The sequence below is a fragment of the Trachypithecus francoisi genome, unplaced genomic scaffold (genome assembly GCF_009764315.1).
Source record: "Trachypithecus francoisi isolate TF-2019V2 unplaced genomic scaffold, Tfra_2.0 Lachesis_group10, whole genome shotgun sequence".
NCBI classification, from domain to species: Eukaryota; Metazoa; Chordata; class Mammalia; order Primates; family Cercopithecidae; genus Trachypithecus; species Trachypithecus francoisi.
In genome coordinates, this window is record NW_022681455.1 from 44,455,439 (window position 1) to 44,481,571 (window position 26,133).

General features: G+C 53.5%; 1 protein-coding gene and 1 long non-coding RNA gene across 19 annotated transcripts; one reads left to right on the forward strand and one right to left on the reverse strand.

Moving 5' to 3' along the window:
• The first annotated feature begins 72 nt into the window (after positions 1 to 72).
• Positions 73 to 14,654, forward strand: SLC29A1 (solute carrier family 29 member 1 (Augustine blood group)). 17 transcript variants are annotated; one of them, XM_033217331.1, is made up of 14 exons: positions 107 to 344; positions 2,116 to 2,216; positions 7,768 to 7,847; positions 9,883 to 9,964; positions 10,082 to 10,284; positions 10,400 to 10,539; positions 10,840 to 10,974; positions 11,061 to 11,158; positions 11,290 to 11,368; positions 11,856 to 11,953; positions 12,503 to 12,611; positions 12,848 to 12,933; positions 13,309 to 13,508; positions 13,918 to 14,654. In XM_033217331.1, exons 1-14 carry the CDS (start codon positions 260 to 262, stop codon positions 14,027 to 14,029), a joined length of 1,608 nt encoding a protein of 535 aa, XP_033073222.1. In that variant the 5' UTR covers positions 107 to 259; the 3' UTR covers positions 14,030 to 14,654. The 17 variants fall into 17 exon arrangements, with proteins under 17 accessions (XP_033073210.1, XP_033073222.1, XP_033073209.1 ...); XM_033217315.1 differs by lacking the exon at positions 2,116 to 2,216 and adding an exon at positions 6,482 to 6,675 and having other exon boundaries at positions 109 to 345; positions 7,765 to 7,847; XM_033217320.1 differs by lacking the exon at positions 2,116 to 2,216 and adding an exon at positions 6,569 to 6,675 and having other exon boundaries at positions 109 to 345; positions 7,765 to 7,847.
• LOC117087295 lies at positions 12,568 to 24,133 on the reverse strand. 2 transcript variants are annotated; one of them, XR_004438749.1, is made up of 5 exons: positions 23,745 to 24,133; positions 16,198 to 16,937; positions 13,115 to 13,550; positions 12,803 to 12,983; positions 12,568 to 12,663 (listed from the first exon to the last, which is right to left on the reverse strand). It is a non-coding gene; the product is annotated as an uncharacterized LOC117087295 (long non-coding RNA). The 2 variants fall into 2 exon arrangements; XR_004438750.1 differs by having other exon boundaries at positions 13,115 to 14,863; positions 23,745 to 24,092.
• Between the last annotated feature and the right edge of the window lie 2,000 nt (positions 24,134 to 26,133).

Genomic DNA, 26,133 nt, shown 5'->3' on the forward strand with positions numbered 1-26,133 from the left:
GGCCCCTAACCCCGTCCCTTTCCGAAGCCTCGGGTGGCCAAAGGCGCCTGCCGCCAGTCCCGGGCCCGACGGGCCCCTCCCACTGAGTAGGCTTTGCTTTCCCCGCCCCCGAGCCGTGAGGACTGGACAGAGCCGGCTGCGGAGCTCTGGGCGGGCGCTGGGGTCGCCTGTTGCAGCCTCTCTTCCGCCCGGCAGCCCGCACAGGTCAGGCCCGGCGCGGGCTGCGCTCTCCAGCCGTGGCTATGGCCCCAGCCCGGAGATGAGGAGGGAGAGAACTAGGGGCCCGCAGGCCTGGGAATTTCCGTCCGCCGCCAAGTCCGGATGCCCGCTCCACAGTCTCAGCAGGTGCGCTGGGCGGGGCCGGGGGACCTGGGGGTGGGGGCGAGGTCTGCGCTGTTCCCACGCTGCCTGGCGGGACAGGGGGCCAGTAGGGGAACCTGCTGGGCTACAGCGTCTCAGGGGAGTCAGAATCTTTGGTTTCCGGATGCGGGGCCACTTTTCTGGGACTTCAAAGGCCGTTATTAGATGACTGCCGCCCCAAACTCCCCAACCACTTACAGATGGCCCAGGAACATAGGGTAGGGGGAAGAGGTGTGGAAAATTAGGCTAGAAGACCAGCTCAGACCTAGCTGAACAAAGAATTAAGTCTTCTTGAACCCCGAGCCAGTACCCACCCTGTGAACACACCTGTCTTTACTTAAAAATTTTTGATGTTTTATTCATCATGGAGTCTTTAAAAACAAAACAAAAACAAAAACCGAGACTTGCTCTGTTGTTCAGGCTGGAGGGCAGTGGTGTGACCACAGCTTACTGCAGTCTCGACCTCATGGACTCAAGTCATCCTCCAGACATCCTCCCACCTCAGCCTCCCAAAGTGCCAGGACCACAGGCATGTGCCAACGTGCTTGGCTAATTTTTTTTTTTTTTTTTTTTTGAGATAGAGTCTCCCTACTATGCCCAGGCTGGTCTTGAACTCTTAAGCTCAAGTGATTCTTCTACCTTGGCCTCCCAAAGTGCTGGGATGACAGTGTGAGCCACTGTACTTGACATCATGGAATCTTGATTTGTAGACATTGCATTAAAACTTATTTTGGTAAGGGCCGGGCGCGGTGGCTCATGCCTGTAATCCCAGTGCTTTGGGAGGCTGAGGCAGGCGGATCACAAGGTCAGGAGTTCAAGACCAGCCTGACCAATGTGGTGAAACCCTGTCTCTACTTAAAAAAAGAAAAAAAAAATTAGCTGGGCATGGTGGCACACGCCTGTAATCCCAGCTACTCAGGAGGCTGAGGCAGGAGAATATCTTGAACCCAGGAGGTGGAGGTTGCAGTGAGCTGAGATCACACCACTGCACTCCAGCCTGGGTGACAGAGTGAGACTCTGTCTCAAAGGAAAAAAAAAAATTATTTTGGTTACACTAAAATTTATCTTTTTTTTTTTTTTTGACAAGGTCTTGCTCTGTTGTCTAGGCTGGAGTGCAATGGCAGGATGATGGCTCACTGCAGCGTCGACCTCCTGGGCTCTAGTGAACCTCCCGCCTCAGCCTCTGGAGTAACTGGAACCACAGGCTGGAGCCACCATGCCTGGCTAATTTATTTTAAATTTTTTGTAGAGATGGGGTCTATGTTGCCCAGGCTGGTCTTGAATTCCTAGGCTCAAGTGATCCACCTCGGCCTCCCAAAGTGCTGAGATTTCAGGCATGAGCCACTGCTCCTGGCCTAAAATTTATCTTGATTAATGAAGTTTTTGGCTCCCCCTTACATTTTACACCCCTGGCAAGTGCCTCACTGGCCTCTCCCTAGTCCCAGCCCTGTCACAAGGCCATGGAGATATAGTCACAAACACAACTGAGAACATAGACAGACATGAGACATGTGCTGGTTACTAACCCCCAGGCCAAACAAACACTTTCAGCAAACACAGATGACTTGTTGGTGACAGCTGAGAGGACACAGGCCTGGGGAGAGAGAGGACTGTGTGTGAGGTGGTAAGTCATGCTTGGGGCCTGCCAAGTAGGGGAGGGAGTCTGGGGCAAGCCACCGTCCCATATAGGGTGGTGGATAAGGTGGAGAGTAGGGGTGCGGCAGGACCAGCCCTTCCCACCCCACCCCTTCGACGGGGACCTGAGGGAGCTCAGGGAGGGAGAGAGGCCAGAAGACCAGGCAGAGACTGAAGGGAGCTGGCAAGGCCTGGCTAGAAAAACTCCAGGCAAGGCCTGTGTGAGTTGGGGCTCCCCAGGCTGTCCAGCAGGGGGCCCTGGCACCCAGCAACCTCCTCTGCTTGGGAGGTGGCTACAGAGGGGTGTGGGTGCTGGCTAGGGGCCCAGCAGGATGGATGCCAGATGGACTTCTCTCCAACAATAACAGCACTGGCTGTTGCCGTCCGCCTAGCCGGCAGGGCCCCATTGCGGGTGGGGAGAGGAACCAGCCTTCCCCAGTCTGGCCCGAGACCCTCACCACTTCCCTCCAGTTTTCTTCCACCGCCAGTCCCCTTTGTACACAATTGCAGCCACTGGCCACCAGCCTTGCCATGCCTGGCAGATCTTCTGACCACTAGCCCTGCCACCCCCACAGACCCAGAGACCAGGAAAGGAGGGTGGGGAGCGAGGAAGGGGGCCAAGGCAGAGGGGAGAGGAGGGCTAGGAGAGGAAGAGAGAGAGACTGGACAAACATGAGGGCGGGAATTAGGGGGTTGTGGACAGACATGAAGCCACTCTCAAGTCATGGAGCAGTGCCTAGAAAAATACCACCCAAACCCATCTTCCTGCCCTCTGGTTAGGGCTGGCGGGGATGTGGGGGATGGGTGGGGTGGGTGAGGGTTGGGAAGGAATATGTGTGTCATCTCTGTGGGGCATGGAAGCACAAGGCTGGGGACACCCATTCTGGAGTAGCTTGGGGAGAGCCACTGACCCTAAGTAGAAAAGCCACCTCTCTACTTAGGGCTCTGTCTGTTTCTCTGGGGATAGGGTAGGACTACCTTATCCCTATTATGTGAGGTACTGCCAATTGTTAATCAGTGTCTGTGGCTTCTCTAGGGAACAAGCCCTTCGGGTCAGTGGGCATGGGGTGAGCAGCGTGCATTGGATTTTCTCCTCAGGACCTTTCCAGCCTTAGGATCACGCTCTAGCACTAAGTGCTGCTGGAAGGGCAGGGAGTGCACCCCACCCCACCCCATTTATTGCTCAACCAAAGAGAGGGCCTCCCTCCCCCTCCCTTGGAGGGACTTGCTGGACCACCCCTCAGCACACCCACACCTTCCTCCTCAGCTAGTGGAGGATGTGATCAGCAAGGCTTCCGCCTCTCAGGACGGCTGGGACAATAGGATTCACTCAGGATGTAAGGCTGTTCCTGGCTTTTTCTCTTCCCATTCCCAGCTGTGCCTCAGTTTTCCAAAGTGTTGGATTTAGAAAGGGTGAATTATGAGGGAGTTGGAGGGTTGTGCCCCTGTCCACCTCCGCGCGCACACACAAGCACAGGCAGAGGCACATACCCCCTCCAAGTCAAAGTTGTGGGTGGTGTGGTGTTTGTGCGTCTGTGGCTGGGACTGGATGTGTCAGGGATGGGGAAACCATCATGCTGGTCACAGAAAATGGGAGGTGGGGACAGAAGCAGTTTTGAAGGAAAATAAGAGGGGGACTGAAAGAAAGAAGGGGGCGTTGAAAGGGAGGGCGCTGGGAGGAAAAAGGTGCAGTGTGGAGGAAGCGCAGCGTGGGCGGGGCTTGGGAAGAGATAACGGAACATCTGAGGTGCAGTGGGCCATAGGGCGTCGGGGCCATTCTGAGTAGCGGGTGTGTAAATGGAACAGTCCCTAGATAGATTTTATGGGAATCTGCTCAGGTCCTTAATGTGTGGCTGTACCCTCCAGACCCATGTGCCCCACAGGAAAGACAACCGTGGCGTGGCAGGGCCCAAAGAGGTCCTGTCTACCGAAATAACACCACCAGGCGGCCCTGGAGGCGAAGGGGCTCGGGGTGGGGACCGCAGAGCGCGCAGTGTCGCCGTGGGGTGGCAGGGGCGGGCCGGGGGCGGGGCCGCGGGCGCGCGGGTGTAGGGGAGGGAGGTGGCAGTGGGCTCCAGGCGGGGCGGGCCCAGCGGAGGGCGGGTTTGAATGTGCCCCGGCGGGCGCGGGAAGCTGCAGGAAGAGCGCGCGGATCTCAGCGCGGGAGCACTGCTTCTCCGGCAGGTGCTGCCCGGGGCCGGGGACTGGGGACCGCCAGGGCGGAAGACGCCGCTGCCCGCTTGCCACGGAGGGCAGGGAGGCCGGGTCTGACGGCTCCGCAGCCCGGAGAAGGATCGCCGGGTGGGGCCCCAGTGCGGAGCGTGCGGAGACGCGCAGCACGTGGCGCGCACGGGCCAGGGAGCCGGAGGACCCTGCGGGGACCGGGACCCGAGCTGGGCTGGGCGGCTTGCCTCCCTGGCCTGAAACAGACTGCGGTCACGTTGACCTCCGCAAGGGGCAGGCGAGTGGACGGGTGATCTCGATGGATCCGGTCGGTAACAGGGAGGGGCCGTGCCGCCGACTGCGCTGGCGGAGGGGAATGGGGATGGGGATGGAGGCTCGCGAGCGGAGGTGCGGGGCTGTCTCTTTAACCTGGGTCTTTTACTGGCTAAAGTCGTATCCCTGGCGTCTCCTTCCAGCGCACGTCCTCATTTACTGGCTTACTGTGAGAGTATATGAGAGGGCGAAGACACACACTCCTCGGCTTTGCTTACCAGGAGACAGCAGTCGTAGGTCAAGGCTGGCTCCAACCCTGCCCTCACACCTCTAGGGGTCTCTCTCCAGCCCCGTGGTCGTCCTTTTGCCTACTCCTCTCGGTGGCCTCCCGACCCTTTAACTTTCCTCCTGCTTGTGTTAGCTCCCCATGCCAGGATGTGTGTGATGGGGCGGGGCTGAGGTGCCTGACACTCAAGTCAGGCTGGGAATGATCTTGGTCTCCACCTCATTTTTCCCTTTAGTTGGATCAGAGTTCCCCCCCACCTCCCAGTCTACAGGGCTAGCTGAGAAGCAGCTTTTATACTTCTCTCCATTCCAAAAGGAGCTTGAACATTTAATTTGGATTCTAGCTCCTCCACTCACCAGCTCTGTGACCTCAGGCAAGTTACTCAACCTCTCTGAACCTCAGCTGGCCCAATCTATTCAGTGCTAGTACTAGCTTATGGGTGGTTGTGAGGAAAAGACGAGAGATCTGCAGATAGTGGCTGGCCCCATATGAGATCCTGGGAGTGGAGAATTGCAGGAGAGGTGTTGGGAGTCTGGAGGCAGGGAGGTACTCAATTTGGTGGCTGCTTTCAGGGGCCCACCTCAGCAGGCCAAGGCATAGTTGGAGGGACACCAGATGCTCTGAGCTGGTATCAGATCCCTGTTTGCTGCTGGGCAAAGGCAGATGAGCAAAACACGAAGGCTGGCCAGCTGAATGTTAGGATATGGGCAGGAGGAGAGGGCTGCCCGTGGTGGAGTTGAATTGTGCCCAAGACTGGAATGGGAACGCCTGAGAACAGAGAGAGCAGGGGTGTAGCTGGGGGATAGGGAAGAAATAAATATTTCTTCTCTAAGCCCAAGCCAGTTTTATCTAGGAGAACAGGAGCTATTCTCCCCACCCCAGGCCTCCATCTGCTTTGAAGTTGCACCTGCCCTTTACTGCCAGGAATCTTGCCTGTGGGGTGGAGTACAGGGTATGCGGGTATGAGGTAAGAACCTAGAGGAAGAGTCCCTACTACCTAATAGAAAACCTGAGACCTAGGCAGGGTGCGGTGGCTCATGCCTGTAATCCCAGCACTTTGGGAAGCCAAGGTGGATGGATCACCTGAGGTCGGGAGTTCCAAACCAGCCTGGTCAACATGGTGAATCCCCATCTCTACTAAAAATACAGAAATCAGCCAGGCGTGGTGGCAGGAGCCTGTATTCCCAGCTACTCAGGAGGCTGAGGCAGGATAATCACTTGAACCTGGGAGGCAGAATTTGCAGTGAGCCAAGATTGTGCCATTGCACTCCAACCTGGGCAACAGGAGCAAAAACTCCATCTCAAAGAAAAGAAAAAGAAAACCTGAGACCTGAGCCTTTCCCCCACCCCCACCCCAGTAATGCCCTCTTGCCTTCATCTCTCTAGAAAATGTAAATATGATTATTTACCATTCTGGTGCCTAGGACAGTGCCTGGCTAGCATGCAGAGGTCCTCAGTAAATATTTGTTGAAGGGGTGATTGGAGGAATCCTTCTGCCTCCATCTGGAGGTGTGGGCTGAGGGGCCGAGGAGGACCTCTGAGAGCTTGGAGTTTCCCCAGGGAGGGTTGAGAGGAACTACAGGGAAGTGGGAGAGCCCATAAAACGTCTCATGGTGCCCAGCTGCTTCTGTTTGTCTGAGTGGGCCCTGGAGCAATGCTGCACCTGTGAGAGCTCCCCTGCTGAGACTCCCTGTTCTCTTATCTCCCAAGCGACAGGGGTGGCTTTTTATCTCCTGGGTGTGCTTCTGCTTCTTTGCTTGCAAGCCTTCTCAGAATGGGGCCCCATGAAGCCTGAGGGACTCTCTCCTGATATGCCCTGTGCCACCTTTTTCATTCTGGATCCGCACCCAGGAGCCCGTGAACAAGGCCCGTTGCCTGAGCCTGAACTAGGAGCACCTCCTAGGGACTGCCCAGGCTCGCTCTGCTCTGACCCTTCCGCTGGCCAGTCTGGGCACCTGGTAAGTGCCCAGAAAGGGAGGGAGGGGAAGCTGTCCTTTCACCCCAAACAGCAAGACCTGGGCCCAGCTAGGCCTGAGTGTGGGGGATGTGTCAGTGCACATCTGCCTGGCTTCCCATGCCATCCAATGGGAAAACTGTTGAATCTGGTGGTGCCAGGGGGTCTTCCCCTACACAAATGGGGAGCAGGAGAGGGACGCTGAGGGAGAAGGATAGGAGCTTTGGGATCCACCCCTCCAATCTTCTTTACAAGGTCACTCTCAGAAAGGGGAAGAGGACAGGAGCCTGTGACAGAGGAACTAAGGGAGCACTAGGTGACCCTAGGGTCAGGAGGTGGGAGGAGGAAGGGCTGTACCCCCACATCCATTATGAAATATTTTCCTGGAAAACCAGCCAGCAACTAGGAAGCTCCTGGGCAATGGCTGGAAAGAAAGGTTAAGGTGCCAACAGCAGAGAAGCTGGAATCTGGGGTGCCTCCAGGAGAGGACAGCCCCACTCTAGCAGTGAATCCAGGGGCTTCCCAGGGAGGGTGGAGAGACCAGATTTGTGGAGAGGGGCCTGGGGAGCCTCTGATTTGGCCTCAGCCATCATCACCATTGTCTCAGCTGCTGCAGATCTGCCTGCTCTGTGTCCTTCCTCCTCCTCCCCTGACCTCTTTGCTGTGTCTCCTCCATTTGTCTCCCTCCTTCCCTTGTCATCACTGTCCCTGACCCCTCTCGTCCTCTTCCCTGCCTTCTTTGACTGTCTTTCCCTCCCTCCCATCATCTTTCCTCCTCCTTCCCTCCTGCTCTCCACCCTCCTGTTTCCCAGCTTATAAACTGCTTCGGCTGCTGGATAAAAATAGCGGTGGCAGCGGCCAGGCCGGGAGCCAGGTAGAGTCTGAGCAGGCAGGGGGGCCGTGCAGGACTGGCCTGCTGGGCCAGGGGGCCGGGTGGGGGTCAAGTTAAGTGGTCCTGAGGGCAGGGTACAGAGGGGGTCTTAGTGGACTCCTCGACTGGCCTGTTCTGTCAGCCCTGCCCCCTCTCCCCTTAAGAGCCCGTGGAGGCCTGTGGCAGGGCCAAGACAGGGCCTTACACTGTTCCTGCCCCTAGCAGGCCCCTGAGGGAGGGAGCTGTCAGCCAGGCAAAACCGAGAACATCATCGCCATGACAACCAGTCACCAGCCTCAGGACAGGTAAGGGGTAGGGGGCTGGGCTGTGGATCCAGGGAATGGGTTTTCAGGGATCTAGGTGCAGTGTCCTTTGGAACTGGGGGTTGCCACTGCTGGCTGGCCTTCCAGCCAGGTAGCTATGAGTCAGGTCTTCATCAGGGGCGGGGACCCCTTGTGCCTTGGCTGGGTGCTGGCTGGGGTGTCTGCGGGAAGGGCAGGGTGCGTGGGCAGCAGTCCCTCCCTGGCGTGTCTGTGTTTCCACTGTTGCTGTCCAGCCAGTTCGCGGCTTCTGGCTCCTCCCGCCACCACTGTGGGGAGATACTTGCCTCACCCCTCCTTCCAATGCACATCTGGCAGAACTGCCCTGGGGCCTCTGCCTTAGATGACCTGGCCCACCCTGGTTCTCTATCTGATCTTCTTCTCAATTCCCCGCCTCTGGAGCCTGTGAATTCCCAATCAAGTTAGACTTGCAGTTATGACTGTGAATATGTGTTTTGGAAGAGGAGGCTGTAGCTTAATTCAATTTCTTAAAGGGATCTGGGACCCAAGAAGGCTGAGGAAGTGATGCCTGAGATCCAAAGCTCCTTCAAAGCATCAGGCTCTGTCCTTCCCTCCAGCTGAGGCCCCAGAAACCCATCACGTCTGCCTTACCCATCTCATCTCCCTCCTGTGCCAAAGGCTATGAAACTAGGCCACTTGTGCCTGTGGGGGCTTTGAGCATGTAGCTTCATCTCTCTGGGACTGTTTTCCAGCCTGTAAAATATAACTAAAAGTATCTACTTCCCAGGAAGTGGATCTAGAAGTGAGAGAATTTAAGGAGGCATGGCAGTAAGTCCAGGCCCCAGGGTGCTTCCCTGCCTCCTGTGTTTCATTCCCAGGCTGCCTGCCCAGTCTGTCCCCACCTCCGCTCTCCTGTGGGCAGTTCCCTGAAGCCCTCGCTGTCTCCTTTTGCCTTATTGCACAGCTCAGTCATTTCACAGTGCCCCCTGCCCCGATCCTCTCTCCTCTGTGACTTCGGGAGTTTTTCCTTCCACTCTGGGCCTCTGAACCAAGGCTTTAGCTTCTCCAAGGGAAGCGTGTATCTGAGGGGGTTGGGGGACTGCAGTTGCATTAACTTAGACATGCTCACATGGGGCACTCACCACTCCATCCCTGTGTGAGGCCTGCCAGCCGTCCAGGCTCTTGCATTCTGGCCAGGCCTGTCTTCTCACTGCCTTGGGCTTTATCCCTGCCATCTCTGAAAAGAGCTGGTGTTGGCTCTGGGGAGGGTGTGCAGACCCAACTGGAGATCTACATGGGCTGGGCTGGGGTTACTCAGCTTTCAGGCAAGGCCTACCTGGGAGAAGCTGGCCTGAACCGGAAGGGCCTTGAAGTATAGGGCCTGGGGCATTTCCCTGGCCAAAGGAGGGCAGCCCTTATTTATACCCTGAAGCCCAGATGACCTCCAGTGGCCCCATACCTCCTGGCCTGCCCTGGGTGGTATGAACTACAAAGTTCTGTTTGGCCAGGAAGAAAACAGCTCTAAGGCCTTCTCTTCACAGCGGCCCTGAGGCACCCTGCCCGCCTGCCCCTGTAGGTTCAGAATAGTATGGGAGTTTCTCAACCTCAGAATCCTCTCTGGGGAGCAACACAGCCCCTGACCAGACAGCATAATTACTTCCAGCCTGCCTGGTGGGGGTGGAAGACACTTGCTGCTTGCTTTCTCACTCATCCACCCGCCCCCAGCCCTTCGGCAGGATTTCCAAAACCATCTCCGGATGTGTGGGTCACACTGGTTCCCAGCCTGCAGAGTCCCCCAGGCCTTCCAGGACTGATAACTATGATCCTGTCAGCCATGCCATTCAGTCCTATGACCCTGACCCCCTCCCCACCCCGAATTCCAACAAGCCTTGTACCCTTTTCTCCCCCTACACCCATAAGAGGACACATGCAAATGGACACAAACACAGATGCCCTGGGACCTAGAGAGACTGAGGATGGACAGGAGCTTCCCTGGGGCTCATCGTGGAATGGGGCAGGATGGTGCGTCACTTGGCCCCTCTTTCCTCCTCCACTGCAGATACAAAGCTGTCTGGCTTATCTTCTTCATGCTGGGTCTGGGAACGCTGCTCCCATGGAATTTTTTCATGACGGCCACTCAGGTGAGGCCGGAGGGACTGGGCTCCATGGAGCATTGCCCACTGTGCCTGCAGGATCTGACTCTGTGCTTGTAGGCACAGGGAGAGAGATTTCAACACTCCTCTCTGCAACTCCTACAGTATTTCACAAACCGCCTGGACATGTCCCAGAATGTGTCCTTGGTCACTGCTGAACTGAGCAAGGACGCCCAGGCGTCAGCCGCCCCTGCAGCACCCTTGCCTGAGCGGAACTCACTCAGTGTCATCTTCAACAATGTCATGACCCTATGTGCTATGCTGCCGCTGCTGTTATTCACCTACCTCAACTCCTTCCTGCATCAGAGGTGAGTGCCCACTCCCTCCCCAGCCCCCAGCCTGACCCTCACTGTTTCCTGCACCCCCTTGGCTGAGCCCCAGCTTTGCCCACTTGTTTCTGCCACCCTTGGCCTCTCCCGGCAGGATCCCTCAGTCCATACGGATCCTGGGCAGCCTGGTGGCCATCCTGCTGGTGTTTCTGATCACTGCCATCCTGGTGAAGGTGCAGCTGGATGCTCTGCCCTTCTTTGTCATCACCATGATCAAGATCGTACTCATTAACTGTAAGCTGGGCCAGGAGGGGGCCTGTGGGAGGAGGCGTGCCCAACTACCCCCACTCTTTTTTCAGACCCACTGTTAGCCAGAGAGAAGCCCAGCCTCTGCCTGAAGGGAGTGGATGCTGTGAGCAGTTGGGATTCAGAGGCCTGAGTGGGCCTGGACCAGGGCTGGGAGGGGGCAGAGAGAAGGGCAGCTCAGCCTTAAGGGCCACCGAGAGTAAAGTAGGAATGACAGGGACCTGTCTTCTTGGGCACCTCCAACCGCCAACCGTAGCTCCCCTGCTCATGCCCACCCTGTTTCCCCAGCGTTTGGTGCCATCCTGCAGGGCAGCCTGTTTGGTCTGGCTGGCCTCCTGCCTGCCAGCTACACGGCCCCCATCATGAGTGGCCAGGGCCTAGCAGGCTTCTTTGCCTCCGTGGCCATGATCTGCGCTATTGCCAGTAAGTCCGGCTGTCTACCTGCCCAGTGCCCTGGTGTGGTGGGGAGAAGGGATGGGGCCTATCTCTGATCACTGACACCACCCCAGGTGGCTCGGAGCTATCAGAAAGTGCCTTTGGCTACTTTATCACAGCCTGTGCTGTTATCATTTTGACCATCATCTGTTACCTGGGCCTGCCCCGCCTGGTGAGTAAATGGAGGGAGCTGGGGTTTGGGGTATAGGGGTCTGGGATGTTCTGAGGATAAAACCTGAAGGAGGCTGGGATTCTGGAGATTCTGCCTGTGAATCCACCTCCCCCGTCTCCCTTACTTGATAGGAATTCTACCGCTACTACCAGCAGCTCAAGCTCGAAGGACCCGGGGAGCAGGAGACCAAGTTGGACCTCATTAGCAAAGGTCCGAAGAGCCTGAGGAAGCTGGGGTGGAGGAGGATGGTATACCAGGCAGGGGAGAGCACGAGCAAAGAGAACAAAGATGAGTGCACTGTGTTAGCTAGCAGCCCTGAGCCAGAGGAGGACCGAAGAACTGGGGTGGGGAGAGGAAGACAATAGGAAATAAGGGCCGGCAATGATAAAATGGGGGCAGATCCTGGATGACCTTGAACGCCTGAGGTGTTTGGACTAAAGGCAGTGGGAAGCAATTGCAGATTCCTCAGTGAGGAATAACATGACCTGAGGCTCCTGGGAAAGGCCAGGCCCCCGGGACTTGAGCTGTAGGGATTTGGAGGCGAGGTTTGGTTTAAGGTTAGGGTACGGCTGGGACTGGTTTGGGACTGGTTAAGGAGGCGTCTACTTTCAAGTGACCCCAGCCCTTTTGGGGAATGTTTGTGTTGTCTTCTGTTGCGCTGTCCTCCCCACAACTTAGAGATTCTTCCACCCCGCAGGAGAGGAGCCAAGAGCAGGCAAAGAAGAGTCTGGAGTTTCAGTTTCCAACTCTCAGCCCACCAACGAAAGCCACTCTATCAAAGCCATCCTGAAAAATGTATGTAGGGAAGGTTATCCTACCTTCTACCCCTTGTCCTCTTTCTCTCCTTTTGCTCCCTCCCTCTGCCACCCATCTCCTCCCTTTCTGACCTGAGAGTGGTCGCTCCTGGATTCTTTTGTGTGTGCGTGTGCGTGTGTGCCCATGTGTGCATGCCAGGGGTGGGGTTCGTGGTTCCCTTTTTTTTTTTTTTTTTTGAGACAGAGTTTCACTCTTGTTGCCCAGGCAGGAGTGCAATGGCACAATCTACACTCACTGCAACCTCCATCTCCCAAGTTCAAGTGATTCTCCTGCCTCAGCCTCCCAAGTAGCTGAGATTACGGGCATATGCCACCCTGCCCGGCTAATTTTTTGTATTTAGTAGAGACAGGGTTTCACCAGGTCAAGCTGGTCTCAAACTCCTGACCTCAGGTGATCCACCCACCTTGGCCTCCCAAAGTGCTGGGATTACAGGCGTGAGTCACCGCGTCTGGCCCGGATTCGTGGTTCTTTAATGCACAGCCACCATGAAGACACAGGCACCTGGGTGACTCTACCCCTTCTATCTAGATCTCAGTCCTGGCTTTCTCTGTCTGCTTCATCTTCACTATCACCATTGGGATGTTTCCAGCCGTGACTGTTGAGGTCAAGTCCAGCATTGCAGGCGGCAGCACCTGGGGTGAGGATGCCACAGGTTCCCAGGATGGGAACAGACAAGATCTTGAGCTGGGCTGGAAGTAGGGAAGAGAGGGAGCCTGAGTCACCTTCTCCCCATTTCCTGGGTCCATTTGCCCTTCCCTGGGCTGGAAGCATCTTCTCCATTTTACTGTTGGGGAAGCTGAGGCCCAGTGAAGGTTAGGCTTGCTATACCTGCCTCTGTGAGCCTGATAACCACCCGTTCATCTCCTCTTCCAGAACGTTACTTCATTCCTGTGTCCTGTTTCTTGACTTTCAATATCTTTGACTGGTTGGGCCGGAGCCTCACAGCTGTATTCATGTGGGTAAGTGAAGGAAGAGGGCCCCAGGCCCCTGTGGGAAGTAAGAATCCAGCCTGGACCCAGAGAGGGAACCAAGAAAGTATGGTAGTAAGGGGACCATTTGTTTTAAAGTCAAGGCATAATTTATGTATAGTTAAGTACAAGTCTTAAGTGTACAATTTAATTAATATATATATATGCATACCTGCCCAGATGGAGATACAGAATATTTCCAGCATTCCAGAGGGCTCCACGGTGCCCCTTTCAAGAGTAACCCCCTAAGGCGAACCAGGCTTTGAGGTTTCAGTTCAGGTCCTGAGAGGCCCCAGATGGATCCTTGGGGTCCTGACTGTGCCCTGGGGTGGTGGCCTGGGCTGAGGCCCTGCCTGGTGCCCACAGCCTGGGAAGGACAGCCGCTGGCTGCCAAGCCTGGTGCTGGCCCGGCTGGTGTTTGTGCCGCTGCTGCTGCTGTGTAACATCAAGCCCCGCCACTACCTGACTGTGGTCTTCGAGCACGATGCCTGGTTCATCTTCTTCATGGCCGCCTTTGCCTTCTCCAACGGCTACCTCGCCAGCCTCTGCATGTGCTTCGGGCCCAAGTGAGTAGCGCTGGCAGGGAACTTGGTGGCGTCAGACAGGATCTAAAGTTCCAGTAGGGGACACTGAGTAGAGGGAGGGCAAAAGGAGAGTCCCTGCTCCCAGAGCTGAAAGGGGAGATGGCTCAGGAGGGGCTCCTAGGCTGAGGGGATAGTGACTGTAGTGGAGGTGGGTGTCCAGGCTTACTTGGGTATAGGTGGAGACGGGCTCGCAGGGAGTGAAAGACAACCCCCACCATACACATTCCCTCAAGGAGGAGAAGCCAGGTTGGGGTTAGGCAGCTAGGATGGGTTGATCAGCAGAATGAGGTTCGACAGTCAAGTCACCCCACCCCACCCCTCCTTCCACCCAGAGGCTCTGGGCTGGGGTACAGCCATTCTGAGGTAGCCGTGCCCTTCCTTCCCCACTTAGGAAAGTGAAGCCGGCTGAGGCGGAGACCGCAGGAGCCATCATGGCCTTCTTCCTGTGTCTGGGTCTGGCACTGGGGGCTGTTTTCTCCTTCCTGTTCCGGGCAATTGTGTGACAAAGGATGGATGGACGGAAGGACTGCCTGCCTCCCTCCCTGTCTGCCTTCTGCCCCTTCCTTCTGCCAGGGGTGAGCCTGACTGGTCTGGAGGTTTTTCTTCTAACTGACTTCTGCTTTCCACGGCGTGTGCTGGGCCCAGATCTCCAGGCCCTGGCGAGGGAGCCTTTGGACAGACAGTGGGGACATTGTGGGCTTGGGGCTCAGAGTGGAGGGACAGGGTGTAGCCTCGGCATCTGCTTGAGTTTCTCCACTCTTGGCTCTGATTGATCCCTGCTCGTGCAGGCCAGTGGAGGCTCTTGGGCTTGGAGAACACGAGTGTCTCTGTGTGTGTGTCTGTGTCGCTGTCTGTCAGACTGTCCGCCTGTCCCGGGGTGGCTAGGAGCTGGGTCTGACCGTTGTATGGTTTGACCTGATATACCCCCTCCCTCCATTCTCCCCTGCGCCTCCTCCTCTGTGTTCTCTCCATGTCCCCCTCCCAGCTCCCCATGCCCAGTTCCTACCCATCATGTACCCTGTACAGTTGCCACGTTACTGCCTTTTTAAAAAATATATTTGACAGAAACCAGGTGCCTTCAGAGGCTCTCTGATTCAAATAAAGCTTTCTTGTTTTTTTCTCCTTGGCTCCCTGTGTCCTCCAGCCGTGGCTTCATGCCCTGGAGTGGGTAGAGGGCTGACAGCCTGAGTCCGGGAGATGAGCATGACCCAGCTGGGCCCTGGCCAGGACTGGACCTGGGTCCAAGGGCCCGGGGGTGGGGAGTGGGGGGTGGGTAGTCCTCCTGGCCTCAGAGGGGCTGCAATGCCCCCTGCTGGGGCCGTAGGGGAGGGACAGGCCTAGAACCAGAACACCAAGACTGTTAGCCAAGACAGAGAGAACAGGTTTTTCCTTGCTTCACAGAACAGAGGATGGAGATAGCTCCCCATCTTTCCCTTGTCTTCACTGCCACCCCCTCCACTCTGTCCCCAGCCCCAGCAATGAACTCTACAAAACTGGCCAGCTCCTGGCCTCACTCCCATACCACCAGGCAGGAAGAGGCTGAGGCCTGAGGGTTCTCCCCTACCTGGCAACCAGCCCTGACACCAAAGCTCAGCCTGCCAGACTTCCTGGGGAACAAGGGGCCTGTGTGTCCACACAGTGAAACCAACCCTCCCCTTCTCAACCCAAACTCTGGCCTAGGGAGGAGTGGGTTGATATGGAACTATGACAGTGTCTCAGTGGAGAGGGCCCTACCACTGGGACCCCCATCTCAAGAATGACCTCCTGACTGGAAGTGGGACCAGAGCTCTGGCCGCAGTGCAGCACCCCTGCAATTAGCACCCCCTACCCTCCCACAAGTCTCAGACTCCTCCCAGAAAGCAGAAGACATTCCTGAATTTTCAGTGCGGGCTGCTCACTCAGCCCTGGCCAGCGGATGGCTACAGAGTTGGCACCTTTGTCAGTCCTTCCTTTCTCACTGGAGTTTAATTTAATTGAGAACTTCAGGCCTCATTAAGGGCTGTTAGCGCATTTTTAAGGCTCTTTGATGAGCTCTGAAGCCCTAATGGAGTAGCTAAGTATACCAGGGCACTGGGAACTGAAGTTCATATGCTATTAATCATTTGTCAGACCACAGTATTTATCTGAGGTGCTGGAAAACAAGGCATTCCTTTTGGATCAGGCTCAAAAGCTGAGGGGTTCCCTGAGTGTCCTTCCCCCAGTCTGCAGTGCTGTTTGGCAGTGAGTCAAGCTGAACATACAAACCTGAGCTCTTTCTTGTCCTCAGTCCTCCCATTGTACCCAAGCCCCAAAGAGCCCTATGGGTTTCCTTCCTCAGCACCAGCAGTGCCTCGGGATTCTGTATTTCTTCCTAAGGTCGCTTTATCACCTCCTGCCTCACCCATTGGGACTTCCAGGTCTCTTCCAGTCCATTCCACACATGGCCACAAGAATAATCTGAAAGCGAATCTAGCAGGTGCTGCTTGCTCTCTGGAGCATGCGTCTGTGTCCTGAGCGTTTTCTGATCCTCCACCACCGACAACCAGTTTGTGCAATTTCTTTGCACCTCAGAGCTTTCATAATTTTGTGACTTTTCTATCTTGTTCTTACCTTACTCCAGCTACCACTGTCATGTTTTTGAGGTTAGGGTGTACTTTTTACTCCTATTTTGGCTTTTCAAGCTATGTCATACCTGCCTCCCAGAGGTACTTGGAAAATGTTGGCTTGATGGCATGTGCCTTATACCAAGGCAGAATTCATCTCCACAGTCCTCACATGCCCCACTCCAGCCATGTGGTAGCAGGCCTTGCTTGTGACCCTGGGATAGAGATGGGGATGTTAAGTAGGTTCCTCTCAACCCCAGCACTGATTTGAAAGGAAAAACTAGGATACAGTTCCTTTCTCCCTTCCTGTACTTAAATTGATGTTGAAGGAAATTACTAGAGTATTTTCTCCCCAAAATTTTTAAACACAAATGCTAAAAAATGTCAGTCTCTTCCATTCTCCAGACCTCAGTGTTTTCACAGGTAAACCTGGAGGGGGTGAGGAGGTTAGGAAAAGCAGCTCCTAGGTCTCCTGCCCACTCAGCTGCAGGGATGGCTCCCGACCCCAAGTGGGTGCTTGCAGGCCCTGCCCTTCGGGGAGCAGGGGTCTCTTCTGGGTCCTCCACCTTCCTGCTAGCACCTTGCTGCCTGTAAAGTAGAGAGGGCTGAGCATGAAAATCCACCAGATATCCCTGGCTGCCCTGGCTTGCTGCTGGTCATCACCTTCCTTCCATGTCATGTTTTCTGCTCAAAACAGTCAATATTTCAACTGCTGTCCCTGGAGTGGCTGCCATTGCAACACAGGAATGTCCCTCTTGTTTAATCTTTTATGATGAAATGTTGGGGCTTTAAACAGTTGAAAAGCTAAGAGCCGTAGTAATCAGCCATCCTGGAAAATAGAAATGAAGCCTTAGGTATAGTCTATGAGTCAGAATGTATCTGTATATCTATTCTTTGAGGTGAATACGGAAATACCATGGTGGAGGCAATATAAAGCCAGGGCTAGAAGAGCGTTTGACAAAAGAACCCCAATTTAAGTTTTTGTTTTTGCTTTTTTTGGTGGTGGGGGGTGGGATGGCGTTTCACTCTTGTTGCCCGGACTGGAGCGCAATGGCACGATCTCAGCTCACTGCAACCTCTGCCTCCTGGGTTCAAGCAGTTCTCCTGCCTCAGCCTCCCAAGTAGCTGGGATTACAGGCATGCATCACCACGCCTGGCTAATTTTGTATTTTTAGTAGAGATGGGGTTGTACCATGTTGGTCAGCCTTGTCCCGAACTGCCGACCTCAGGTAATCCTGCCTTGGCCTCTGAAAGTGCTGGGATTACAGGCGTGAGCCATCGTGCCTGGCTAAAGTGTTTTTGGTTTTTTTTGAGATGGAGTATTGCTCTGTCACCCAAGCTGGAGTGCAGTGGCATTATCTTGGCCCTGCCAAGATCTACTACAGCCTCCACCTCCTGAGTAGCTGGGATTACAGACACGTACCACCACGTCTGGCTATTTTTTTTTTAGTAGAGGCGAGGTTTCACCATGTTGGCCAAGCTGGTCTCGAACTCCCGACCTCGTGATCTGCCCACCTCTGCCTCCCAAAGTGCTGGGATTATAGGTGTGACCACACCCGGCCCCCAGTTAAAGTTTAACTAGAGTTAAACTATGACAGTAATTCAAAATGGATGTAAACAGAAAAATGCAGTCACCTTAAGGAAATAGGGCTGTTTGTCTAGCAAGCACTTCCTGGAAGCCAAGTCTTCACACACAGGAAGAGTGGCAGTCCCCAGGTCAGCCAGCAGATCTGACTCAGAGGCCAGGTTGGCAGTGTCCCCCCAAACCCTTGGGGACCAACTGTTTCCTGGGCAGGTTGGCACTAAGGGTGGAAATGGGCAGAGCCCAACTCCCACTGGCCCCAACCTCATCAGTGGCCCTGTGTCCGGCCTGGACTCCTCCAGCTCATCTCGGTATGACCTGGCTTCCTGTGTAGATGCTCCCAGGGAGAGGACGTGCCCACTCAGAGCCTTCTGCATCCTTGGCAGTCCTGGTGCTCGCTGGAAGTGAGCAAGTTGGCGTTCTGGCACCAGACTGCAGGGTGACTGCTAAATGTGAGTCAGCAGGGCGCCAGTAAGGCCTCTGTCCTCTCTCCTGGGCTTGCCCCGTACCAGCTGTGATCCCGGATTAGTCACTCCTCCCCTAGGCCCCGCCTCCTCGTCCTTACAAGGGGATGACATACGTGTTGACTTAAGTAAATTAAGTGTGCAGAAGAGCAGGGATGCAGGAGGTGAGGTCCTCAGAGCTACGTGGTGCCATCACTTACCAGGATGAGCCTCAGGACGGCCCTCCCCGCACCGTACGTTCCCCCACCTAGCCTATTCCAGGCTGCTTCCCACCTGCGTTCATTCCCCTCCCCCGCATCTCCAGTCCCCGGAAGCTTCGAGACCCAAGCCTCACTTCCCCTACTCCAGATATTTCCAGCGTGAACCACCACGCGGGTCCCTAAGCCCCGCGGACAGCGGAGAACCGTGGGGCTGCGCACGGCGAGAGGGGCGACGGGGACCAGGCCCCTGCCCCATCCCACCGCGAGAAGCGGAGCGGGTGAGGTCACCCGGCCTGCGCGCCCCCTGGCGGGCGGACAGCCCCACTGCTCTGCGCTTCTGCGTCCTGGCGGGTGGGTGACCAGACTGCGTGTCAGACCCACGCCACTGCCCCGTGTCCGGGTGACCTTGAGCCAGGCTCGTTCCGTCGCGGCGCCACTCATCTGTAAGGCAGGGATAGTCACACCTGCCCTGAGAACCGCGTGGGTCGTGAAACTTGTTATTCACTGAACTAGTGAATAACAACATTACTTGGGCCAGCCACCCCTGTACTCACTGTCTTACATGGCCTTATCTGATTTCCCAATAACCCTGTAAAGTGATGACTATTGCTATGCTCACTTTACTCCAGGAAACTGAATCTGAAAGGTTAAAGGATGGAAAAATATTCTGTAAGCTGCAAAGCACTAGGTAAATATATTTCTCTCTCTTCTCTCTCTCTCCCCTCCCTTTATGAGAGTTCCCAGTCAGTGAAGGGAACACAAAAATACAAGGCATCATATGGCACCATAATGCAAATGTGGTCCACCTTCCTCCCCTATTTTGGACATAAGACAACTCTTGTCTTCTCTTTTCAAGTCCTTGGGGATCCCAAGAATCATGGGACATTGACCTCTCATATAATCTCACCCAGGTGAAACCAGCAAAGTCCCTCCTGATGTCTAACCTCAGCCCCTCCTGGGTGTGATCTCCTCTCCACCCAGCAGCACTATCACAGTCCTACCATTCCATCATCTGGGTGGGGTGGCAGTGAGGCCAGTGAATGGCCCAGAAATCCAGCCCATTGAAACCTACATGCTGAAAATGAATGACTTCATTTTGGGACAGGCCAGGTGGCAGGCAACACAGTTAAGTAGATCAGGGTTGTTTGTGGTGCCACCTGCCCCCTGCACTTTCCACTGGCTATAATCTGCTCTGGGATGGACTGATTTGGGGTTAAGTTTTACCTTCTTAGTCAAAAGGGGCCTGGAACACTGAACAATGCCCAAGACAAAAAGGGATGCCTGGTGGGCATGATGACAGAAGGAGGACAGACATTTTGCACTAGGCTGACAATGGTAGCAAGGTAGGACTTAGTCACACCCCTTAGGCCACTGATAAATCCTTAAAAAGGTGAGACATAGTCATATGTGTATTAATAGAGCAGGTTACTAAATGTCTGATTTACAATTCAGGAGTGTCTTAGACCACAATTTCTGGCCCTTTTCTCACTGCACTCCCTTGTGATTTTTGTCCTTGCACATGACTTCACCCATCAGCATGATGCCTAGATCTAAGACTGCAACCCAGGCCTCTCCTACATACCCCTCTGCCTACTAGACATCTTTCCTTGGTGCCCTGCAACATGCTTAAAGCAGACCTCCAACCTAGAGTGGCCCTCCATCCCTGCTTTCCCCCTAAGCCCCTACGTTCTAGCATTCTTCCTCAGACAAGGCTTATACTCCTCCTCTTCCCCACCCCTGACTGGTCTAGAGAGACCTTCAGCCTCTCTCTTCTCCAAGCTATGTCCTGTGCAGCCTTCAAGTAGGTTATATTTTTCTCGAATAAAGGGCTGCACTCCAGCCTGGGCGACAGAGTGAGACACTGTCTCAAAAAAAGAGAGAGAAAAAAAGTCTCAAATACAGAAGCATGCAAGCAGTTTTTTGTGTGTTTGTTTTGAACAACACAATTAACAGGTTTGATTTAATAGATTTAACCTGGGTGGGCACGGTGGCTCACACCTGTAATCCCAGCACTTTGGGAGGCCGAGGTGGACGAATCACCTGAGGTCAGGAGTTTGAGACCAGCCTGACCAATGTGGAGAAACCCCGTCTCTACTAAAAATACAAAATTAGCTGGGTGTGGTGGCGCATGGCTGTAATCCCAGCTACTCGGGAAGTCGAGGCAGGAGAATCGCTTGAACCTGGGAGGTGGAGGTTGTGGTGAGCCGAGATTGCGCCATTGCACTCCAGCCTGGGCAACAAGAGCAAAACTCCGTCTCGAAAAAAAAAAAAAAAAGATTTAACCTAACAACTAGTTTTTTTTTTGTTTGTTTTTTCTCAAGCACATATGGAGCATTTAGAGATATTAACCACCTTCTAAAGTTACAAATGAAGTCTCAAATACAGGCCTGGCATGGTGGCTCATGCCTGTGATCACAGCGCTTTGGGAGGCCAACGCTGGCAGATCACTTGAACCCAGGCATTCGAGACCAGTCTAGGCAACATGGCAAAATCCCATCTCTACAAAAAAATAGTAAACAATCAGCCAGGGCTAGTGATACATGCCTGTAGTTCCAGCTACTTGGGAGGCTGAGGTGGGAGGATCGCTTGAGCCCAGGAGGTTAAGGCTGCAGTGGGCCATCAGCTGGCCACTGCACTCCAGCCTGGGCGACAGAGTGAGACTGCCTCAAAAAAAAAGAGAGAGAAAAAAAAAGTCTCAAATACAAAAGAGCCAGTAACATACATACCACATTGTATGTCTACAACATAATTAAAGGGTATATTAAAAAAATAATTGAAAATGCCGGGCGCGGTGGCTCACGCCTGTAATCCCGGCACTTTGGGAGGCCGAGACGGGTGGATCACGAGGTAAGGAGATCGAGACCATCCTGGCTAACATGATGAAACCCTGTCTCTACTAAAAATACAAAAAATTAGCCAGGCGTGGTGGCGCACAGGCACACCTGTTGTTCCAGCTACTAGTGAGGCTGAGGCAGAAGAATCACTTGAACCTGGGAGGCAGAGGTTGCAGTGAGCCGAGATCGCATCACTGCACTCCAGCCTGGGTGACGGAACGAGACTCTGTCTAAAAAAAAAAAAAATTAGGCTGGGTGCGGTGGCTCAAGCCTGTAATCCCAGCACTTTGGGAGGCCGAGATGGGCGGATCACAAGGTCAGGAGATCGAGACCATTCTGGCTAACATGGTGAAACCCCGTCTCTACTAAAAAATACAAAAAAACAGCCGGGCGGTGTGGCTCAAGCCTGTAATCCCAGCACTTTGGGAGGCCGAGACGGGCGGATCACGAGGTCAGGAGATTGAGACCATCCTGGCTAATACGGTGAAACCCTGTCTCTACTAAAAAAATACAAAAATACAAAAAAACTAGCCGGGTGAGGTGGCGGGCGCCTGTAGTCCCAGCTACTTGGGAGGCTGAGGCAGGAGAATGGCGTGAACCCGGGAGGCGGAGCTTGCAGTGAGCTGAGATCCGGCCACTGCACTCCAGCCTGGGCGACAGAGCCAGACTCCGTCTCAAAAAAAAAAAAAAATTAAACAAATTAAAGAAGTCGAAAACAAATATATAAATAAGACAAGCAAACTTTTGGTGAAATTGTACAAGAAAAAAGAGATAAGACATGAAAAACAATTTTAGAAATGAAGACATACTTTATTTTTAAATTTTATTTATTTATTTATTTGAGACAGAGTCTCACTCCGTCACCCAGTCTGGAGTGCAGTGGCGTGATCTTGGCTCACTGCAAAGTCCACCTCCTGGGTTCAAGCGATTCTCCTGCCTCAGCCTCTCGAGTAGCTGGCATTACAGGTGCCCGCCACCACGCCTGGCTAATTTTTGTATTTTTAGTAGAGAAGGGGTTTCACCATTTTGGCCAGGCTTGTCTCAGACTCCTGGCCCCCGCCCACCTCGACCTCCCAAAGTGCTGGGATTACAGGTGTGAGCCATCTCGCCTGGCAGAAGACATACTTTAGATAGAAGAGAAATTGAAAAGATAAAGAGTCTTTTGTCTTTTGGTGGCTCACGCCTGTAATTCCAGCACTTTGGGAACCCAAGGCAGAAGGACTGCTTCAGCCCAGGAGTTTGAGACCAGCCTGGGCAACAGCACAAGACTCTGTCTCTACAGATACTTTTTTTTTTTTTTTTTTGAGACGGAGTCTCGCTCTGTCGCCCAGGCTGGAGTGCAGTGGCCGGATCTCAGCTCACTGCAAGCTCCGCCTCCCGGGTTTACGCCATTCTCCTGCCTCAGCCTCCGGAGTAGCTGGGACTACAGGCGCCCGCCACCTCGCCCGGCTAGTTTTTTTTTTGTATTTTTTAGTAGAGACGGAGTTTCACTGTGTTAGCCAGGATGGTCTCGAACTCCTGACCTCGTGATCCGCCCGTCTCGGCCTCCCAAAGTGCTGGGATTACAGGCTTGAGCCACCGTGCCCGGCCTACAGATACTTTTAAAAATTAGCTGGGCATGGTGGTTTTATTATTATTATTTTTTTTAAATTTATAGCAAGTTAGGAATAGAAAGAGTAAATATGTTCAGCTGGGTGCGGGTGGCTCATGCCTGTAATCCCAGCACTTTGGGAGGCCAAGGTGGGAGGATCACTTGAGCCCAGGAGTTTGAGATCAGTCTGGGCAACATAGGGAGACCTCGTCTCTACAAAATAAAAAAATTAGCCAGGCATGGTGGTCCCAGTTACTTGGGGGGTTGAAGTGGCAGGATCGCCTGAGCCTGGGAAGTTGAGGCTGTAGTAAGCTATGTACCACTGTACTTCAGCCCCCACAACAGAGCAAGACCCTGGACCTTGTCTCAAAAAAAAAAAAGTTCAATGGTGAAGTGTTAGAAGCTTTCATTTTCTGATTAGGAATCAGACGGGATGCCCAGAATCACTATTCTTGTTCTGCAGGTCCTAGCTGGTGCATTAAAACAAGAGATAAGAGATACAAAAATCAGAAAAGGGTAAACCAAACTGTCATTGTTTTCACATGATACGGCTGTACCTATAAAATATCATCAAAACATTTATAGACAAATTAAGAATTAACAAGCTAGCTTACCAACTTGTTGGATCAATAAACAAAAATTCAATTGCTCAATTGCTTTTTGAACTCTCTGGGAAACAGGAAATGAACAAAAATTTCCATTTTCTATGGCATCAAAAAAATAACAATACTAACAATACAGTGAGCAAAAATTGTGCAAGAGACTTCTCTTGTGTTCTAGTGGAATGTGAAAATGGAGGCAAAGAGGTGGAGTCCACGCTGGCTGTGCAGACCTGCCCGGTTGTCCAATGCATCTGAATGTCAGGTTCACTAGTATTGGAGGGTGTCAGGTCAGGGTATTCCCTCAGGAATTCAGAGAGCTAAGCCTCATGGAACTGGGAAGGCCTAGAAAGTAACGGGACACACCTGGCAGGCACTGAGCTTAAGAGGCTGCTTGTTGGAGGGGTTCAGGGTCCACAGCCACGTTCCATGCTCATATCTCTGATGTCCTGTTGCCCTGAGTTGTTTTATTCATCCACTGAGCTTTATCTAACTCCCCTCAGTGGCCTCTCTGAACCCCAGAGACTCTGTCCAGGATGAATCTCTGTGCTCCCTGCAAGACTTTACTGAGCTTTATGGAGCTTAGGGGTCTGCAAACGTTTTCTGTAAAAGGCAAGAGAGTAAATGTTTTAGGGTTTGCAAGCATTATGGTTTCTGTCACAACTATTGACTTTGACTTTATGGCACAGAAGCAGTCAAAGACAAGGGCTGTGTTTCAACAAAACTTCATTAAAATTGGCCAGGCGCGGTGGCTCACGACTGTAATCTCAGCACTTTGGGAGGCTGAGGCAGGCAGATCACCTGAGGTCAGGTGTTCGAAACCAACCTGGCCAACATGGTGAAACCCCGTCTCTACTAAAAATGCAAAAATTAGCTGGGTGTGGTGGTGGGCGCCTGTAATCCCAGCTACTTGGGAGGCTCAGGCAGGAGAATCGCTTGAACCTGGCAAGTGGAGGTCGCAGTAAGCTGAGATCCTGCCACTGCACTCCAACCTGGGTGATAAGAGTGAGACTCTGTCTCAAAAACCAAAAAACAACAATAAAAAAAAACTTCATGAAAACAGAAATTCAAATTTCATATAATTTTCCCATGTCAAAATAATAACTTTCTTTTGATTTTTTTTTTCAACCATTAAAAAGTGTAAAAACCATTCTTGGCCCACAGGCCATTCAAAAAACAAACAGCAGGCCCACCAGCTGCAGATCTTGGGTTGTTAATTTCTACTCTAGCTGGCCACCCTCCAACAGCAGAAGGTTGGGCTGGGCGGGCCTAGGAGGTTTCATGGAGGAATAAAAGGGATCTTGGGAACACTGGTGGTTCCAAGTGCTGCTGGGAATAAGGCTTCGGAAGACGTATTTTTTTTTTTTTTTTTTTGAGACAGAGTCTCCCTCTTGTTGCCCAGGCTGGAGTGCAATGGCGCAATCATGGCTCACTGCAATCTCCGCCTCCTGGGTTCAAGCGATTCGCCTGCCTCAGCCTCCTGAGTAGCTGGGATTACAGGCGTGTGCCACCACATCTGGTTAATTTTGTATTTTTAGTAGAGACGGGGTTTCTCCATGTTAGTCAGGCTGGTCCCAAACTACCGACGTCAGGTGATCCACCCACCTTGGCCTCCCAAAGGTCTGGGATTACAGGCATGAGCCACCCATGCCCAGTCTGGAAGATGTAGTTTTAAGTCTGTCTTTAATAACTTTCACTTCTCTCACCCTTAAGGTCAGAACTTCTTATCAGTGGCATTTGCAGCCCTCTCCGACCTAACCCCCATCTGCAGGGCTACTTTCAACTCCTTGTGCTTCCCTTTGGGGTTCCTGAGCTATAGTTCCTCTAATGGGGCTCTGTGCCTTTCCATGCTTTCCATGTCATGGCCTGGCTAGCCATGGTCCTAAGACTGCTCCCTTTCCCAAGCTGAGCTGAGGGCCTCTGCTGCTTCTCCCATCCTCCTATGGTTCACACTTGGCCTGCTGCAGCCTCCAGTGTGTTGAGGGCTCCCAGTCCTGTGTATGCACCTCTGCATCCCCAGGATCTCCAAGGATGGAGCTTATGGACACAGGTAGGCAGTGTCCTGAAAGGCTTCCTGGAAGAGAAAGTGTAATTTCTTTTTTGAGACGGAGGCTCACTGTGCCACCTAGACTGGAGTGCAGTGGTGCTATCTCGGCTCACTGCAACCTCTGCTGCCTGGGTTCAAGTGATTCTCCTGCCTCAGCCTCCCAAGTAGCTGGGACTACAGGCGGGCGCTACCATGCCCGGCTAATTTTTGTATTTTTAGTAGAGACAGGTTTCACCATAGTGCCCAGGCTGGTCTTGAACTCCTGACCTCATGATCCGCTGGCCTTGGCCTCCCAAAGTGCTGGAATTACAGGCATGAGCCACCAAACCCGGCCCTTTTTTTTTTTTTTTTTTTTTGAGACGGAGTTTTCTCTTTTGTTGCCCAGAGTGGAGTGCAATGGTGTGGTCTTGGTTCACTGCAACCTCTGCCTCCCGATTTCAAGCGATTTTCCTGCCTCAGCCTCCCAAGTAGCTGGGATTACAGGCAAGTGCCACCACGCCCAGCTAATTTTTGGTAGAGACGAGGTTTCACCATGTTGGCCAGGCTGGTTGCGAACTACTGACCTCGGGTGATCCACAAACCTCAGCCTCCCAAAGTGTTGGGATTACAGGTATGAGCCACTGTGCCCGGCAGAGAAAGTGGAATTTCTACGCTGGTGTAAGATTTGAGATTTTCCCATTTAGAAAGTCTTCAGGAAGCAGCTGAGTC